The sequence below is a fragment of the Neospora caninum genome, chromosome IV (assembly GCF_000208865.1).
Source record: "Neospora caninum Liverpool complete genome, chromosome IV".
Classification (NCBI taxonomy): domain Eukaryota; phylum Apicomplexa; class Conoidasida; order Eucoccidiorida; family Sarcocystidae; genus Neospora; species Neospora caninum.
This window is the reverse complement of record NC_018389.1, coordinates 1,266,806-1,286,297: the sequence shown is the minus strand read 5'-3', so window position 1 is coordinate 1,286,297 and position 19,492 is coordinate 1,266,806. Positions and strand designations below refer to the sequence as shown.

Sequence of the window (19,492 nt, the reverse complement as noted above, 5' to 3'; positions counted from 1 at the left end):
CGCGGCTCCTTCGCTTCTTTCACGTCTTCACCTGTTTCTTCCTTTGCCGACCCACCGCTCTCTCTTTTCTTTTCTCCTCTCCACCCTCCTCTCTGTCTTTCCGGATTGCGCTCTTCCGCCACTCTGGCGTCGCCTCTTCGCGTGAACGGCCAACCCGGGGAAGGCAGCGCTCTGACACACGGTCGAAACGCGTCTCACCGCCACGCAGACGCTAGTATTTGCGCTTTATTCTTTCGCAAAGATGTCTGTGTATGTGCCGATATGTATTTCTCTAGAGATAGATTGATCGGCAGATAAATAGACGTTTTTGTCCAGCTTCCAACTGTGGAAGAACCGAAGGATAGGAAAGTGGAGAAATGTGGCGAGCGCCTCGTAGAGTCCCGACACACCGCGGCTTGTGGAGAATCGAAGGGAAGGCCATCGAGGGTCCGTGACGGCCAGGGCACTTCCAGAAAGACCGAATTTCTTGTCGATCCACCGGAAACAGATGCACTCACAACGAGCAGAATGAAGCAGACTGCGTGTGTCGCGTCTCCCTTTGCGCGAACGCCCGCATTCTAAAAAAGCGAAGAAAACAGGAAAAGTGCCCCGTACCTAAAAACGCCGAGATGAGCTTTGCGCTGAGGGGGCATGCGAAGGAGAAGAAATCGAGAAGCAGAGTCGGAGCTCGGATAAAACAATGGTAACGAAGAACGTGCGCCTGGCTGCACAACACATCTCGAAGCCGAATTGCTTTGCGCCCGTCCGCGTGGACGATAGTGGTAGCCTTGCACAGATTTCTGAACAAGTTCGACGTTGGATAATGGGACTTCCCTACGCAAAGAAGATGCACAAAGAATCGGATATCTCACCGAAACTCAACCTCACCCAGCCCACTCAGGGCTTCCCCACTTTCTTCGCACAGTACGGGTGGACAAGGGGGGTTCAGGACTGTCCGAGGCAACTCACGACTTTCTGTGGGAGAAATTTCGTGGAGGCCTCAGAGGGGAACCCAGATGAAGGATTCCTGGTAACAGCTGTCTCTGCTGAACCGAGAGAGAGCGAAATCGCACACGCGAAACGGGAGACAGAGCGCCGCGGCGACTGGGAAGAAGCCTCATGGAATCGAACGCAGCCACCCAAGACAGCGTTGTGGAGGGAAGACAGGGGTCAAAGACAAGGAAATGATAAAGAATCAGAAGAAACCCGCCTCCGCGAGAGCGACCGACGGTTGAGGGCTAAGCCGGGATCAAGAGATAAGGGCTCTTCATAGACTAGAGGGAAAGATCTCTTTCTCCCCAGCAAGGCGAGACAACAGAAGACTCTTGGAAACTGAAGAAAACACGACTTTGCCTCTTTGTTCCTCTTTCAAGTAGCCCCGCTCCCTCCACCGAAGAAGGTCTGTCCGCCTCAGAGACAGCCCACCGTCTCGGGTTCTCCGCGGCTTCTGCCCCAGCGCCCGCTGACCCCGGGAAGCCGAAAAACTGTCTCTGCAGACTGCCCGCGCTGAATGCTGGGTCCCTTCCTTACAGCTGGAGTCTCGTTTGCGTTTGCCATTGGTTGTCTGTTCTTTTCCGTTTGCTTTCCTTCCGCAGTTCGTTCTGTGGTTCTTAGACGCCCTAAAACCCCACGAGCCGAAGGGAGCCACGCTCTGCAAGCGTGGGGAAAAAGGGACCGGAAAGGGTTGGCAACAAATCGCCGCTTTCTGTTACTGTCTATCTTGAAAATGTCGGCCAGCATGTCTGGAGGTTCCCCTATTCCTTCTGGACCCTATGAACCTGTGTACTTTGCACCAGAATTCCCTGGGCCGCCATGTGTCGATCGCCGTCTCCCAACGCGTTGACGCAACGCAATCGAACGTCATAGAGGGAGCATCAGGAAGATGCGCACTCTCTGCTGTGACGGGTGAAGGTATAACTCTTTCGAGACAACCCTGAGCGGTGGTACAGGTGTTGTGAGTGATTCCTTCGTTAAAGACAGGACTTCTCCCTCGTGCGCTGGCCCGCCGAGATCGCTCGGAAGACAGGATTTCCTGGGAACACTCTTCTGAGGCACCTCTCCTTTCCGGATTTGTCGAAACCTCTCGATTGTGTGCAGCCGAATCCCGTGGCGAGCACGAGAAAAAGGACGTCAACGGATTTTGCTGTCTCCAGGGTGCTTGCGTGTTCAAGAAGAATCCACCTGCATGTGTGGCTAGCTCGCCTGTTCGGCGGCGGGTGAGTTCTCCAGCGGCGTCCCTGCCGGTTGATCCAAATGACGGAATGTGACATTCTCGTTCTGTGCCTCGTGTTCTGTTTTCTGCGGTCGTTTCAACTCGGGTATGCGGCCTTGCTCGCGTCGGGGTTCCCCTCCGTCTCCCCTCTATGCAGGACCGCTGCCTCCGAAAGGTTGTTGGAGGCGCGAAACAGTCGGTCTTTTCCTACGCTCTGTCGCTGCAGATCTATGCGAACTTCTCGTTGCCGCCCCGGCCCGACGAGGCGAGATGAATCTCTATCCACTTCACTGTGTACCGCTGAGACGGGGAGGAGTAGTGACTTGCCAGAATCTCCCGTTTTAGATGACGTCGTTCCCGTGCCATGGGTAGTGTTCACTGTCTCGTCGGGAGAGTTCGGCTGTACAAAATCCAGGGGGAAGTGTCGAGCACCTCGTGCCCACAAAAAAAACTACGCCTAGCTCCCCTGTGTCTGTTTTAAATACGTCCTTCGTTGTGTACACACTGACCTCTCTCCGTGCTCCCGGCAAAAGACGTACGAACACACGGATATACAGATTTCCTCGCACTTCGTGCCTACCTCCCGGTTCCGAGACTGTACAGGCGTGTACAGGCGTTTCGCTGTCCAGGGTCGAGCGGAGTTGCGGGTGCCCGCCGTTCCACCGTGTGAGTTTGCCGGTCTCTTTGTCGGATATCAATAAACGACGTGCTGAATTCGATGGAAATTGAGGAACGCTTTGGTTTTTACTGCACTGGCTGAAGCTGGTTCCCCCGCAACAGGTTTCTTGCCGGCTCAGCGCGCCGCCGTTTCGACTGGACGGGCGGCGTGTGTCCCCGTTTAAAAAGCGGTGATCGGAGCTCTCCCAAGTGAAGAGCGCATTTCTCTCGTTTTTCCCAGAACCCCAGCCTCACCTTTTCGCCTGCCACACGGGAAGCGAGGGTTCAACACCTCCCTTTTATAAGGAGACAGAGGAGAGACAGGGCTGTCGCTAGCTGGGTACGAGACGCAGGAGAACCAGTGTCGAGACGGGGGGAGGGGACCCGTCGGTCTGCTGAGGGGCGAGGCTTAGCCTGGAGCGCCGAGGCTGAAGAAGGAACGACGAGAGCGGAGTGTGTGTGTGTGTTTCTTTTTCCTTTAACTCGGAGACGAAAAAGAGCGACACGAGGACGTGTCCCCCAGAAAGGCAGCGCGCGTGCGCGAGAAGGGGCTTTAGACAGCACAACCAAAGCGGCGGCGCGGTCCCGGCCGCAAAAGGAGAAAGAAAAAAGCGAGAAGCGTGTGTGCTGTGCGAGACTTTCCGTGTGCAATCCATTTCCTTCTGAGACTCAAAAAAAGACACCGTGGCTTCAGGGTTTCTCGGCAAACTTTTGGGGGAAGAGACTCGGGGGAGACCAAAGAGGAAAAGACCCGACCCTCTCCCCCCGGTGAAGGTGTAATAAAGGGGAGAGAGAGGGGGTTAAGGACGGGATGCTCTCCTCTCTCTCTCTCGACGTGAGAAAGGATCTTTGACTGGTGTGCTAGGGGAGAGAGGCAGGCGAAAGGGTGACGTCGCAGGTCTCGGGGCGATAACTCTACGTTGGGTTTGTCTCGCCTTTTTGCCGCGTTTTCTTCTTCTCTTCTACGCGTTCCCGTGCAGCGCTTCCGGCGGAAACCAACCGCAGAGCCTCCTAGCGCTCCAAAGCAGGCCTCTCTCGCTTGCGTCCGCGCAGCCGCCCTGCTTCGGGGATGCAGAGAAAACCGATGCAGCCGGTGCACTGAAAAAGCAAGACACGCGGCGGCGAGGAAATCTCTCAGTCGCTGCAGAGAAGACACAGATATGAGAACGAGCGATTCGGAACGGCGCACGGCTGTTTTCCGGACCAGTCGAACAGGGTCGGCACATGCGCACGTCGAGAAACGGAGTAGCACGCTACACGTTGCACTGCGTTGTCGCGAGCCCTGCGGCAAATCGCACGACGGTCGCTCGTTTTTGAGCGGGTTTGCTCGGATTTTCCTCGGGCAGAAAACGATATGTTCGCGACTCGGCTCTCTTGGCAGTCTCTCAGTGCTGTTTTCGCGGAAGAAACCCCTCGTGGACACAGCCGCAGTTCTTCGCAGTCGACGGAGGTACTACACGCGATCCCTCCCGTTGTACAGGAGACAGAATACCCGTACATCCCTGTATGCGCGGCCTCATCTGCGTCATGTGAGAGTGCACGCCGAACCTTTTTCCCGAATACAACTGGACGCACAGAAATATGCGTTTCTCCAAATAGTCGTAGATAGATCTGTACGTCGTGGTTTTGCGTGCGTAGGCGGCGCTTCTTTTGCTGCGTTTCCACACGTGGCTGCTGCGCCTGTCGTGTCTCGCTTTCCGCCGCTTCCACGTTGAAGAGACCAAAGGACGCGGCAACACGTTGAATTTTTTACCGGCGTTTTCTCTCGAAGAGACGCGCACAAGAAATCTGTGACGGTCTCGGAAGCGAGGCGGAGGGCTTTCCTTCCGGAAGCACTTCCTCCGGCGCTCTCGGCAGTTGCTTTCGCTCACAGTAGACAAGAGAAACGGCGACTCTCGCGCGCAACCGGGTTCGCGCAAAGTGGAATTTAGGCATGCCTTGCACGCGCCTTTCCGAACAAAGCGGGAGAGACACGGAGACCACGCGAAGGACCGCAAAGAGAACCCGTAGACAACGAGCGCGGAGCGGCCGAGACGACTCGCGGGCTCTCGACAGGGAACGGCCCTTCGCTCCGTGCTTCCCTCTGTTTGCGCGTGCGTCTCCCCTCCACAACGCGTGATGCCTTTCAGCTGACTCAAGAGCGGCGACGAAGGAACCCGAGAGAGAGGCGCCCTCGAGGGTGTTCTTCTGCACGGTTTAACGCCAGAAATTCGGTTCTCGGGGCACCGGCGCCGTCTCGTCCTTGTTCCATGGACGCCGCACGGCCCTCGCGCGGACTGCCTCGACGCCTGCAGCTCTCAGTGTGTACACGTTCAAGAGTGCGCCCGCATGGACTTGCCCACAAAGCGAACGCACATGCATCGATCTGCCTACACGCAGAGGCAACCAGAGCCCGCCGAGAGACGCTTGAGCTGAAGAGAGTGTAGAGCTGTGACACACCAAATCGGGTTACACGAGCACAGACTGAGCCTGCGACGGTGGAGAGGGAAACATGAACCCGTGGACGCCTGTGGCGAAGCAAGCTCGGGTCTGTTCAGGCGAGACACGTGGCAGGCAACCCGCGATCTCGGGCTGTGCCTGGTAGAATTCTTCAGAGTTTTTGTCCGGCTCTCTCCCCCCCTTGGCGCGGAAGCAGGGACGACCGGACTTTGACGAGTGAGAGAGCGAGGAGACGTTCTGTCGAGAGAGTGCAGGTGCCTCCCTGCAGCGCGTTCCCGGCCAAGCCGGGCGGTTTTTGTTCGTTGGTTCGAGACTGCCACACACGCCTCTGTTTTTGAACCCACGAGTGCGACGCTCGCCCGAACTTCACCCCGACGTCGGTCGCGCGTTCTCTCAGTGAAGCGCAGCGCGCGCGCTGGCGGCACGGTGACCTTCCGGATTTGAGCACTTCGCCTGCCACGCGAAAGGCGGCAACTGTCGGCGGCGTCAGCCCAGTTTGCGTTTTATCTTTTTTCTCTAGAGAGGTCTCAAGCACTTTCTCTTCGCTCTCTCGCGCGCGGCTTCGGCCTTCCCCGTTCTGCCGCCGCCTGCTTCGTGATGGCACCTTCGCACTATCGGCGGGGCCGGGGCGACGGACCCAGTCGAGGGCGAGGAGACACGCGCCGCGACCGGGACGGACCGCTCCCCTCCCTGTCCCCCGCTGCGTCTTCGGGCCCCACAGACGCCGCGCAGTTGAACGCTGCAGACGCCCAGCAACCTCCGGCTCCGAGCCAGAGACTTGCCTCAGCGCCCCACGGGGCCAGCCGAGGGCGAGGAAACACGCCGCCCGCCCGAGGCCCGCGGGGCGCGAGCAGAGGGCGAGACGCCCCTGCCGAGACACGCGACCGAGAGGGCGGCCCTCCTGTCGCCTCGGGTGTCTCCTCAGGCGTCTCCTCAGGTGTCTCGGGGGCTGCGCGGGGCGAGAAGGCCTTTCCGCTCGCTCGAGCTTTCGCGAGTGGTTTGACGGGGGGTCGCGTGCAGGCAGGTCGAGGCAGAGGCGGCGGGCGCGCACCTGGCGTCGGCCGGCGCCGATTCCCTGAAGAGGCGCAGAGCCCGCAGGCGTTCCGAAACGGCTCGGACGTTTTGGGTTCGCTGTCCACGGCCACGCCTCCGTCTTCGCGCAGTTCGGTCGTGTCGGGCCTTCGCGGCGGGGCCGACGGCCTCGCGCCTGCCTCCTTGCCTGCCTCGGCGCCAGGCGCGCCCGAGGCCCAGACGGCGGGGAGCCCGGAGCGCGCGCTGACCTTTCCCCATCCGCAGCCTCCTGTCGCCTCGCCTGCGCCTGTGGCGTCCTTTCCGTCGACGTATTTCTCCAGCCCCCCGCAGAGCGAGGCGACCAAGGGCGAGATGGCCCCCGTGGAGGAGCTGCCGATTATGCGTTACAAAGACGTGATTCTGGACCACATTCGGACGCACCCCGTCACGTGCATCCAGGGCGAGACTGGCTGCGGGAAGAGCACGCGGGTCCCGCGCTTCCTCCTCGAAGAGGACTTGCGGCAGAGTTTGGAGACCGGGGCGTCGGCCAGCGCAGGCGCGCGCAGGCTGAACGCGATCGTGACGCAGCCCCGGCGCCTGGCCTGCATCGCTCTCGCACGGCGCGTGGCGCAGGAGCTCGAGGAGCCGCTGGGGCGAAGCGTCGGGTACCGGATTTCCGGCGACGCGGTGACCAGCAAGGACACAAAGATCTGCTTCGTCACCACGGGGTACTTTCTCCAAGTCCTGATCAACCAGCCGCACGCTCTCGCCTCGCTGACGCACATCATCCTCGACGAAGTCCACGAACGCGACCTCGACGCCGACCTCCTCTCGCTCGTGCTCAAGCTGCAGCTGAACCGAAAGTCGTCGCTGAAACTGATCGTCATGTCTGCCACGCTGCAGGGCAACCTTTTCGCGGAGTACTTCACGCCGGCCAGCGTCCCCGTCTCGCCCCGCATCTACGTGGGGGCGAGACGGTTCCCTGTCCAGAGCCTCTTCCTCGACGATCTCCTGACTGCCACGACGCGCCCGGAGACCCTCCGCGGGAAACTGCTGCACGTCGAGGACCTCACTGGCACGAGCTTGCTCATGGAGGGTCGCGCAGACGACGACAGCCCCGTCCTCGGGCCCGAGCGCGAGACGGCCGGACGCGGCCGCCCGGAGGACAACGCAGGGAGAGCCGCCGGCGCCGGCGAAGGCTCGACGGGCGGCATGCCTCACGTGAACCTCGTCCGCGCACTCCTGCAAAGGAAAAGTGCGCGGGCGGTCTCCGCAGGGTGGCAGACGAGCAAGGCGATCCGCGATGTAAGTGAGGCGACGGAGAGGGACGCGAGGAGAGGACAGCTCAAAACTGTGGACGAACGACGTGGGGTGTGTGACTTGCACGCAACCAGGAGAATTTTGCCCAATGCGGAGTGGAGTTATGTGTGACTCCGATGTGTCGCGTGTGGGGTTTCGCGTTGTGGGGCCTGCCGCCGGGTCCGCCGACACCGAGGGGAAACAGTCAGACCTAGGTTTGGCCTGTCGCGACGCCGGACCTCTGTAGCGCCTTGCGAGAGCCTCGCGTTCTTCACGCGCTGTGCGTGGTTGCGTCTCTCTTCCTTCCGTGCAGGCGCTCTCTCTGTTTGACAGGAACTCGACCGCGGAGCTGCAGAAAAAGAGCCCTGGCGGCGGGCGTCTGCGCGGCGCTGCGGGGCCGCCGTCTTTGCCGATGCGGAGTAGAACGGCAGACTGCTTTCGCGAGGGCGCACCCGTGGAGACTGCAGGGGGGTGGGAAGCCGAGCTGCAGACGTCGCTTCAGCCGCAAATCATGGACGGTTTGGACTCGGTGTGCCTGGACCTGGTGACCTCTCTCGGCTTTGGGGGCGAGACGATCCTGATTTTTTTGCCGGGGATCGGCGAAATCACCGATCTGTACGAAACGCTCTCCCGCCTCGACTCCTCGACTGTGTGGACCGGGCCGACGAATTCGTCTCTCGCAGACGTGGCCGGGGAGCGCAGAGATCTCCCGAGCTCAGTCGCGTCCAAGGCTCCGAGCCACGCACTTCCCTCCGACTCCAGAGAGGCGAGGGGTGCACCGTCGGGAAGTGAAGAGAAAGGCGCCCGGCCAGAGCCGCTGAAATATCGCATCTTCGTCCTGCACTCGGCCATCAGTCGCGAGGAGCAAGAAGAAGTCTTCTCGCCGCCACCCAGTGACACTGTCCACGTCGTCCTCGCCTCGAACATCGCCGAGAGCTCCCTTACCCTTCCGCAAGTCCGAATCGTCATCGACTTCTGCCTCAAGAGACAACTCATCTATGACCAGGTATAGGGCGAGCGAAACACTGGAAACAAACAACTTTGAATGCCGCGCCGAAACGGCTGTTACAGGAAACAAGTCGCGCAACCCCGAGGGATCGAAAGAAACATGAGACCGCCACCCACACGGCACGTACAAACATATATACTTACACACATGTATATATACATACATTTGTATGTATGTATATATATATATATATATATATGCATGTGTGTACGTGCCTGTATTTATACGTGTTTGTTCATGCGTGTGTGGGCGCATGTGTACTCGGTAGAAATGCGAAGAGGCCGATTTTGGGGAGAAGATGCATGTGGACAGAGAACCCGAGAAACCTACTCGAAAGGCGCTTGGGGCGCCTGGCAGTTTTACTTTTCTTGCCGTTTGCGGGAGGCGACAGGTCAATTCAAGCCGAGAAACGTCTCTGTTTTTTGTTGTCTTCAGCGTCGCCACACAGCGGCACTCGTTCGCGCATGGACCTCCCACGCATCCTCACAGCAGCGCACAGGCCGAACAGGTAAAGAGTCATCCTTGAAGAGACTCGGTTGCCGGTGTCTCCGTTCGCGGAGTGGTAGAGAGCGCGTTGCCTCGTCTGTTCCGTACACACACGTGCTCTCCATGGTACTTCCCCCATACGGACGTGCAGAGAAAACGAATTGTCTGCTTTTTGCAGGTGCTTACGTCCGATCGAAGTGTATGCGAGTGTTGAGATATCACCCTGAACAGATTTCGACCACATACGTGTCTCTGGAGACATCTATATCACTCTCTCGTAAAGGTTAGGCCTACACTCTCCTGCGTATATATATATATATATATATATATATGTATATGTTTATGCGCACATGCATGTCCAAGTTTGCAAATAGTCGTGAGAGTCTGCATGTGGCTTTTCTGTCCGCTGTCTCCCGCAGGTCGCGTCTTTCCGGGTCTTTCCATTCGTCTGGTGTCTCGTCAGTTCTACGAGCGCTGCATGCGCCGCTTCGACCCACCGGAAATGCAGACTGCGCCTTTGGAGAAGCTGTACTTGACTGTGAAGCATCTGACCCACAGTTTGAATCGCTTGGCGTTGCGCGACGACGAGGAAGGCGAGGGGAAGGGCGAAAGGAGCCAGCTGGGTGAAGGGAGGCGCGGCGAGAACTTGCCTGGCTTCCTTGACGAACAAGGGTCCATCAACCGTGAGTGCTTTCTCTCTTTGCGTTACGGCGAGTGTCTTGTCTTTTCTTCAAGTCGCTCCGAGCCTTCTCCGGTTCCTCTCCGAAACAACACCAACGCGCTGGAAACTGCCTCCACAAACTGCGGGTTCGCGTCTCCCAGGAAACGGCCTGTGGCCTGGCGCGGCCGAGGTTTCAGAAATGCGCTCCTGTCTTCTCCTTTCTCCTGCAGAGGCGCTCCACGCTCGAAAGCTAACTCCTTGCCAGCTGTTGCGGCTGACCGTTCAGCCCCCAGACGTGAGCGCTCTTGACTCGGCGCGGCATCTGCTGAATCGCCTCGGCGCCCTCACCAGCGACAGCGAAGACGCAGAAATCACCAACCTCGGACTCCTGATGATGCAACTTCCCATCGACACTCACCTCACCAAGTAGGCTCCTGTCGAACCTCCCCGAATCAACGCACTTTTGCCGCGGTGGACATATCCGTAGATAAATCCTTGTCAAGATGAATGTGCACACGTGTATGCATACATGCACTTACATGTGCACACATGTATGCATATATATATATATATATATGTAGGGACTGTGAGTTCTTGGCCGTGTTCTGCGAGGCAGTGTTCTTCTGTGGGCATCCTTACGTCACCAAAAAGTCGCCCGCCCATCCGCTGCCTCGAATGCTCAGAAAACTGTCGCACAGCGATGCTCGCCAGTGGCCGCGCGGGTCGACGTCTCTCTGTTGGCCTCTCTCCGAGTGTATATACAGCCAGAGGTGTACGCATGCGGAAAAAAGGCAGGTGCGGAAAAAAGGCGAGTGAAGGCGCGCGTAGAACGCGTTCCCGTCTTTTCCCTGTGTTTTCGTGCTTGTGCCCTCAAGGCTGCTCATGGTCGGCATCATCGCAGGCTGCACGAGCGAGGCACTCGTCCTCGCAACAGTTCTTGCTAGCCAGGATCCGTTCACAATGCCCTCGGGCCTCCTCATCAAACACCCTGCGGAACTCGCCGAGCGTCTCCAGCTGTCGCTGAAGTCTCGCGCAGCCTACGACGGCGGTCACTACTCAGAGCCCCTCATGCTCAGGTACGGCGCAGCTGCAGGAGCGAGAGGGCGAAGCTTTTGCTTGGCCCGTCAGACACAGGCGGCACGGCACACTTCACAGCGGACTCCGGTGTGGACGCCCCGCGGCCTCGAAACTCGGGTGTCGCTCTCCTGCGTGCGTCCTCCAGGAATCTCTTCGTGGACTGGCTGACAGAATTCGCCTCCAGTGTCGCGGGAGTGCGCTCGCGCCTCGCTCGCCAGGCAGCCATGCGAAGGAATCGAAGACTCGAAATGAACATGAAGGTAAAACTCCAAAGCCACCTTTTCTGCCAATCTGTGTAAACATACGTTTCACGGCACGCAGGTATGTGCACAGGATAGCTACATACACACATAATACATATACATATATATTCTCTGGATTAGGGGGGAGTTATGCCAATGCATTCTTGTCTGTGTGGTGAATAGAGCGCAGCACGAAGGACCAGATTCCGTGGTCTTTCAGGGAGCACAGTGGAGGCGTAAGGCCGCTCCGGATGTTCCAGGGGCGTTGCGTGTTACCCCTGCGTACTTGATACGTGATGCACATGCATGTGGTTCGAGGTGCATGCGTGCACGCGCATGCGCAGTTAGATTTCCTGTAGTAAACAGCTAACGAGTTAGCGAAATCGAGGTGGGCGGCAGCAGCCGGTCCGACAGCTAGGCGATGGGCAGGAAGGCAAGCAGGGCGTTTGCGGCGTGCCAGGTGAAACGCTGAGTGTGCGGACGCAGCCGAGATAGAGGTCCGCAGATACTCTGTCTTGCGCGCGTTTGATGCTGCTCTTGTCCGGCGCTTTCTCCTGATTTTCGAGAAGGGAAGGCCGAAGTCGAAGTCAGCCGAAAAATCCGAATGCCTCTTGGTCGATCGGCGATTTGTGAGCCCGCTCCCACGGATCGCCTCTGGAAACGCAATCGTTCCGCCGTGGCTAGTCTCGAACTTCGCACAGCGGACGCCGCTTTCGATTTTCTCGCCTTCTCTGGATCCTTTCACGTTTTTTCTGGTGCGCGCATCGTTTTGTCTCCGTAGATGGAATACCTCCGCGTCTCGCGAGACTTTGCGCGCGGGCACAGCGTGGTGGCGAAGCGCATGGTCCATGTGGCCATGATGTGCGTAGATCTCGCCACGCGTCTAAAGCGTCTCCTTCGGCCCGGTGAGTTTTCGTCCTGGCAACTTTGAAACCTCCTTCGGCGCAACTTGAATTTGAAAGTGACAGCATTCACTTGCCTCCACTGTGTGCCCCCGAGAAAAAGGAGGCAGGGTTTCGTAGGTCCGTTTTTTCCCATTGCATGCGGCGATGTGCTGTCGAGTCGCGGAGTCACGACTACGGGGCTTCCTCCGGTTTCCTTTTTACGAGTTTTAAACACTCCGCCGCTTTGTTGTAACACGCGTTCCCTGGCGACTGACGTCTCCCCGAACCCTCGAAAAAACAGGCTTCAAACCGCTGGCAGATCCACCGGCGCGCGCGGGCTGAGGATTGCCGTAGTCCGACCAGGCCGCCTGAGACAAGTCCTGCCTGCTCCAGGTTACCGCCTGAGTGGTGGCGAGAGTCGCCTTCATGTCTCCGAGCTCCCCTACGAGGTTTGTGGTTGATGTAGCAAAGTTGGCGCGTCCGGTGTGTCTTTCGTGTATCACGTTGGAGACGGCGTTTTCGCCTGTCGCAACTGTCGGCGACCGGGCGAGAAGTCAGCTCCAACTCCTCTCCCTCCCCTCTGTGGATTTTTAGGGATACTTTGCATGCAGCTCGCGTATCGCATTCACTTTTGTGCTGTGGCCGTTTTTTTCTTCGCACCTGTGTCAGACTCGGCTGCGGCGACGAATCTGTCCTTCTTTGTCGACCTCCTCCAAAATCCGACGATCCACCCTCCTGCTCCGGGGGCCTCGCCTCCGCTTCTCGGCTCGACGCCTCCTGAAGCGAATCCTCCCGCGCCCGACGCTCCGGTGTCACGCTACGCATACAGCACGGCCCTCACTTATAACGGCGCGGCCGCAGCTGCCGCTGTGCAAGAGCGCTTCACCTCCGACACCCTTCTCCTCAAAGCCCTGCTCGTCGCGGCCTTTGCTCCCTCCTTCATTGTGGGCAAACCTCGAGTCTGCGTGGACGGCAAGGCGGTGGACCGCGTCGTCCCTCGGGCCCTCACCTCTGGCGGGCACGGAAAGGAAAACGCCAAGTGGGACCTAACCGATTACGCAGGTGAGAGAAACCGTAACCGACAAGAGCCACGCCACATCTAGATAAATAAATAAATATATATATATATACGAAAATGGAGAAATGTGTGCATTATGTACCTTCTTTTGCGTGTGTTGAAAAAAGCGTATATAAATGCATGCAGCTCTGCCGACTGGTAGCCAGAGGTACAAGGACTTTGATGCCGGTACATTCAGCTGTGCATGCGCTGAGACCGCTATTGATCGGAACACAGAACGATTTGGCTGCTTCGGAGGGTTCTGCTCTGAGGGGAAAGAGATGACGAGGACAGAAAGGAAAATGACGGGGCTGGCGCGCTCGTGCACGTGCAGCACACGACAGCAGAGAACTATATATATATATATATATATGTATATTTATATATATATGTATGTGTATATGTATATATATATATATATATATATATATATGTTTATGTATATATGTATGTGTATATGTGTATATGTATGTATGTATGTATGTATGTATGTATGTATGTATGTATGTATGTATGTATGTATATATGTATGTATGTATATATGTATCTATAAGCATAGAGAAGGGCGGGGTTCTGGGCGCATATCAGTCAGTTTGTTCCTGAACATGACCTGTGGTCTGTGGAGAGTGGATGAATTCCCAATTGTGTGGTTAGTTTCCGTTGGCCATCGCGCTTGAAACCTGTACCTGGTGTGTGCGGTGCCTTTTGCGGCAGCGGCGATGCTGCGGCAAGGATTGGATCCTTCGCGGACGCTGGTGTTGCACGATCGTCTAGATAGTCGAACAGGTACGGTGTGCAGGCAAGTCCGCGCGTCGCTTTCTCTGGTGTGCGCCGGCATGGACTACTCCATCGTTCCCTGCCAAGGCATGGAAGAAAAGTGTTTTCTGTACTTCCCCGAGAGTTCCGCCAATGCCTGTCTGACCTTTGACGCCACCCGCTTGCCCAACATTCTCAAGGCCCTGAAGGAGAAGCTTCTCACGCCGGTGTCCGCGGTGGGAGACAGCGCAGCTGGGGCTGCTCACTCCAGACAAGCGGGCGGCAGCGAAGACGGCCTGCCTGGACCTGGCGCGCCCGCGAGAGGAGCCACCGGCGACGAGGAGTTCGGTTTCCGTGCCCAGGCGGAGAAGAAAGTCCACGAAGAAAGAATGGCCAAGACGGAAACGGTCGGCCTCCATGTGCGGGTCGGGAGCGAGGCACAAGACACAGAGGGCGGGGAAGAAAAGAACGGCGAAGGAGCGAGTGAAGAAACGGCTAGTCAGGACGGCCGCCGCACCCAGTACTCGGCTACGTCCACTCTGGTTCTTGCTGCGCACCTTCCAAACCAATTCGCAAATGGAAGATGGTAAGCCGAGCAAGGACTGTCCAGATCACGAGGTTCCCGGCGTGTTGAAAGAGGAATTAAAGTGCTGCGGGGTTTCTGCGCCTTCGCACTCACAGACGTGAGACGGACGTCTCATCGGACTACACACATGTGCGCGGGACACGGGTGAGCATTGGCCTCGGTGGGCGATTGTCGCCTTTCGAGCTTGCGGACGCTCGGCCACATGCACTGGCGTGACGCGGGTGTGGACGTGAAGTGTGTGAACAGCGTTTTGCCACGACAAACAAGAGACGTCGATTCCCGGCGCGGCGCCCTCGGGTCTGCCTCTGGCTGCGTGCTTACAGTGGCACTGCCAGCATCTGTTTACAAACACAAATACAGCACTGCGCTCCTCCTTTTTGTCTAGGGAAGCAGTAAAATGACCCTCGAGATGCCTACATATCCAGATATATATATATATATATATCCGTACATATGTAGATAGTCACCTGGAAAGGCAGATGCAGACAGTATTTTATATATATATATATATATATATATATGCGCTTCTGCATGCGTCTTTTGTTGCCGTTCTCCTGTCTCCCGCGTTCGTCTCTGTGATTAGGAAACTCTCGATTGCGTTGCCGGAGACAGTCGAGTCGCCACAGCCGCCGACGGACGAGGCACTTCAGGGGCTAGGCGGTGGAGGCGTCTCAGGATCTCAAGGAGGGCGAGGGTCGTCAGGGAATCTCTCTGGACGCTTTGGCGCCGGCGCCTCGGGCTACGACGGCAGTGCGGGAGGAAAGGCACCTTTCGCCGCGATGAATGTCGATTCCGGAGTTCAACAGTTCGATATGGTTCGCCCGTGCTCGCCTTTCCTCGTCTCTTGGCTGTTGATGGGAGACGACCAGTCGGCGACAGCTGCAGGTCAGGGCGTCGAGGGCAAAGAAGAAAGCCGCACAGGGAAGGCAAAGAAGAAGGGAAAAGACCAAGGAAAGAAGAAGGCGGTCAAAGTTAAGGCAGTGACAAACTGTCGGAACCCAATCGGATTCTACTGCGCCTGTCCAGTACGTGTCGAGGAAGGCGGCGTCAAACTGTTCAGACAGGTACGGAGCGGAACGCCGACGTTTGGAAGTTTGTGGTGCCGAGGAGAAAGAGAGAGCGGTACTTACAAAGAAGAAACGGAAGAGAGGGGAGGGAAGAGACGACGTTTTCTGAAAAAGACCGAGGACATAGACGTTGCAGGAATCAGCAACACGAAACTAACGCCGAGACAAGCGAAATAAAAGAGCGGAAGTTGCTGCTGACTCGATACTTCGAACCCGCGGGGGACTCACGAGCGTCTCCTCTGCTGTGATGATCTTCGGCTTTTGTTGTCCTTTTTTTGTTGTCAGCAAGAAGAAGTTTATGGCGTGGTAACCATGACGCAAGGCACCGACGATCCACAAATGTGCTGGGTGGAGGGCGTCACAGTGTTGCCACAGAAACACGCGGCTCTCCTCATGCTCGCGTTCCTGAGTCACAAACACGACGCCGAACTGGGGATCCAGGTCACCTCGACCGGGCCGGTAGTAAAGGAGTAAGTCGTGAAAAACAACGCCACCAATGCGACGACGAGTGAGGCATCAGCCAGGACACGTTTTTCGCTGTAATGTACATATTGGGAGCTTTTGTGAATCCCCCGCGTCCAGCACGTTTTCGCGTTCCCGGGGGACCGAATGCTAACGGTGTTAAGGGGGGGCCGTCGCTTGTTTGAATCCGGAAGAACCTGCCGACCTCCGTCTTTTTCTCCCTTCGCGCGCATTTCTTCCGTGTCGCTCGCTGGCTGCTTTCGTGCTTCGTTTTCCCGCCCGGGTGTCCCGTCCTGGGCTCTCCCAGAACAGCGGTACCGACACAGTGGGTGGGAGTCCGTTGCACGTTTTGAGTGTGCCGTGTGTGCTCGTCCCAGAATATCTCTCTTCAACGGCGTGAGAACGATGAAGCTGCCGTTCTACGACGAGGGACCTACGGTGACGCTGGCCGACCTCTGGCGCGTGAACAAAGTGAGACGCTTGCTGTCGGAAGCCTTCGCTACGCCCAAGGGGACTGCAGTCAGTCGTTGGGGAAGCACATCAGAACCGCGGCATCAACCCAGCGCAGGCCGAGGTGCTGTGACGCAGCAGATGCCCTCATCCGACACTGTGAGCATCTCTGCGGTGTCGGTCAATATGGACGCATCCGTGCGCCTCGGCGGACGACCAGCCTCCGGTGCTGGCGCGGGTGCAAGAGAAGGAAATGCAGGAGCCTCGGCTCCTCTCAAAGACGAGTCTGACCAGATCAATATCGACGAAAACGAAGCTGTCAAGCAGGCCCTCTTGGAGATGTTGCGAGCGTGCAACAAGGACGTCGATGCTCTTGCTCTAAGCAATTCACCACAAGATGGTAGGCTTCGAACCCCCGACGGAATGGACTGGAGTGCGAACCGCGCGGGATCGGCCCTCCTCTGGCTCTTGAACCGTTTGCATTCAGACAACCCCGGAGGTGGACAGATTTACAGAGACACGCCTAGGTGGCTTCAAGGTCTCGTCGCGTCTGCCGCGCCCTAGAGGCGGTGTGCCTCACGAACCCGCTGGATGGCCGGGCTACCTGACCAGCTGAGGGTCGCCGCGCGTGTGTGGCTTCTTTGTGTGCAGACTGCGTCAGGGTGCTCACAACCCCGGGATACCTGTCTTGCTTGACTTCCAATTTGGGAAATTCAATGAAGGCCGATCTGAGCCTGTGCCGAATCCCCGCCTTCGAGGACACGCACGGCGACTTGCTTTCTCCGTTCAATTTGAGTGGTGTCGCTGGGAAAGTTGAAAGCGTCAAGTCGAAGGTACGTCGGATGGTCCCACTGGAGGCTTCGCGTTGGGAGGCTGCAGGAAGCTGTGGAAAAAACCCGTTTTTAGAACCTGGTCTCAAGCGTTTCGGTCTCTGTGAGTTGCTGCGTGTTTCCTTTACCAGGCCATGAATATCCTGCAAGCCAAGGCACGCGCTCAGCAAGAGGCCGCAAGGCGAGAGGCGGAGAAGCGTCTCGCTGCAGCTCAGAAGCGCAAGGGAGCACAGCCGAAAGCAAACCAAAAGGGTGGCAGGATGCCGCAACAGCCAGCGTATCCGATGAGTTCAGGCCACGGAAGGCAGAACTTCAACCCTTACGCTGGTGCGGTGGGAGAACCGGCAGCCGTCGGCGGCAAGCGGGAAGGAAAAAAGGGCAAAGGAAAGAATGCAGCAGCCCCGGAGGTTCCGCCTGCACCGCAGAGTTCGCGCAGACAGCCGAGACAGGCCGCAAGTCAGCCAACAGCGTATGGTAGAATGACAGAAGCTGTTGGAACTCCTGGACAGTTTCGGAACACGCCTCTGCAGGAGATAGGAGCGCAGTCGTATCGACGAGGCGCTGCTCCTTTCCGGGGGGCTGGAGTGCCACAGGCAGCCTCAGAGCTTATCGCCAGCCACACTGTAGCGTCTGCCGCCGGGATGGACGCAAACTGGTGAGTCGTGGAGCCCCTGTTCTGCGGTCATGATACATCGGGATGCTACTGAGGCAGCTGCTGCTCAGGGAATTACTTCCGTTTCTCCACCGGTGCCAAAACTTCTTCGCTTTTGTTCTTCCGCTGTCTAGGTGCTCACGTGAGAACTGTTTGATGTTTAGCAGAACCGCAAACAGCAAGTACATTTTTGCAGAATTAGCAGATGGGAGTACACCCAGGAGTTCAATAGCAATTCTGTTGTGGCTCCGCTTTGCTTGTTTAGGCACAACTATGGTGCCGCGGCCGTCGCCGGCCCGATGGCTGGAGCGTACGCCGGCGCGGAGCGACAAGGATATCGGTCGAGCTATCCTTACCCACAACAGCAGGAGCATGCTCAGCAGTACCTTCAGCCGCGCGGAGTTCTCCAGCAGCATATGGGTGCAGGCAATGTCGGCGGAGCAAATACGGCTGCCTATGCGATGACCCCAGCTGTATACGCCCCTCAGGCAAACTATCAGGTCCATCAAAATGCCGGCTACGTGGGTGGAGGCGGCTACCAGACCTTCGGGCAGCACCTTGGACCTACGATGGGAAGAACGGCGCAAGCGCCATTGCCGCACGCGTACCCATCCGTGGGGCAGTTTGTTGCCGGCTCTCAGTACGATTTCTCTGGCAACCGCTCGGTAGCCCCCGGGTACCAGCAAGATTATCGGTGCCCTGTGGTGCCCAGCTACGGTGCTAGGGGCACTAAAGAAACAGATGGATTACAGCGTCCAGGAGTGCCACAGGCTGACGGAGGCAGTTCCATTTTTCCTGGCGCTGTGCCTGGTGCCGGGCGTGCGTTGATGCAGAACTTGCAAAACATGCAGAACCTTCAAAATGCGCGCCGTTTTGCAGGAGACGGATACCAGTAGAGTGCAGTGTTGCAACTCACACTGCGTCGTGATTGATTTCCGATGTGTTCGCTTTCTTTGTTGTTCCCATGTTAATGACGTCATAGCCTTCCTAATTAATGCGTTGACGCCTGCAGCGGTGGACCTCCCCCAGAGCGGAATGTTTGCATCTTTCACATTTTGATAGCCGTCGGGGGGGTAGTGACTGGTTGGGGCTGTTACACACCACGACGGTGTGCGCGATGGTGCAATGCAGCGGACTTCACGCATGTGATACACGTGGTTGCGTGCAGGTGAGTCGTTAGGTGTGGAAAAGTACGGCTGTGTTCGAAAGTATACATATGGTAAATCATACGGTAATTAAAGGAAGTGCGAAGCTCTCAATTCGGATTTCCCGAAGTTTTTTCCGGAGCTAAGAGAGCTGACTCCATCTTTGTCCAGTCTATGGTGAAGTCCTGTTGTCGTTCTTCTTGCCGTTCTAAAGAAGCCGCATTATCCGACGAGCTCGTTATAGTTGGTGATCCACATTTTTTCGCGGCTGCGTTGTGTTCAGTGGTGTCATCTGTAAGAGTGGGATGACAGTTTTTCTGACACCGAACTCCGCGATGGTGAACTCAAGGCAGCCTATACCTGATATTCTTTTCCTTTTGCATTCGCCCGAGATTCGCGCTTGCTGTATAAAGACGAAGTCAATACGGGCTGATGATTCAAAGTTTTACGTGCCGTACCAGCTCCGCTTTCAATGATTGAACCTGCCTCTGAGCCTCGAGCAGCTGCCACTGAAGCAGCTGAATGCAGTTG

General features: G+C 57.3%; 1 protein-coding gene across 1 annotated transcript; it reads left to right on the top strand.

Annotated features, from left to right (window-relative positions):
- Positions 1-5,884: 5,884 nt before the first annotated feature.
- On the top strand, positions 5,885-18,712 carry NCLIV_011110 (putative DEAH-box RNA/DNA helicase; the record flags this gene model as incomplete). Its single annotated transcript, XM_003880627.1, has 15 exons — positions 5,885-7,603; positions 7,911-8,603; positions 9,556-9,775; positions 9,984-10,179; positions 10,629-10,829; positions 10,976-11,090; positions 11,854-11,977; positions 12,626-13,018; positions 13,728-14,355; positions 14,939-15,419; positions 15,708-15,892; positions 16,262-16,734; positions 16,986-17,167; positions 17,296-17,819; positions 18,082-18,712. 15 exons carry the CDS (start codon positions 5,885-5,887, stop codon positions 18,710-18,712), a joined length of 6,765 nt encoding a protein of 2,254 aa, XP_003880676.1.
- Between the last annotated feature and the right edge of the window lie 780 nt (positions 18,713-19,492).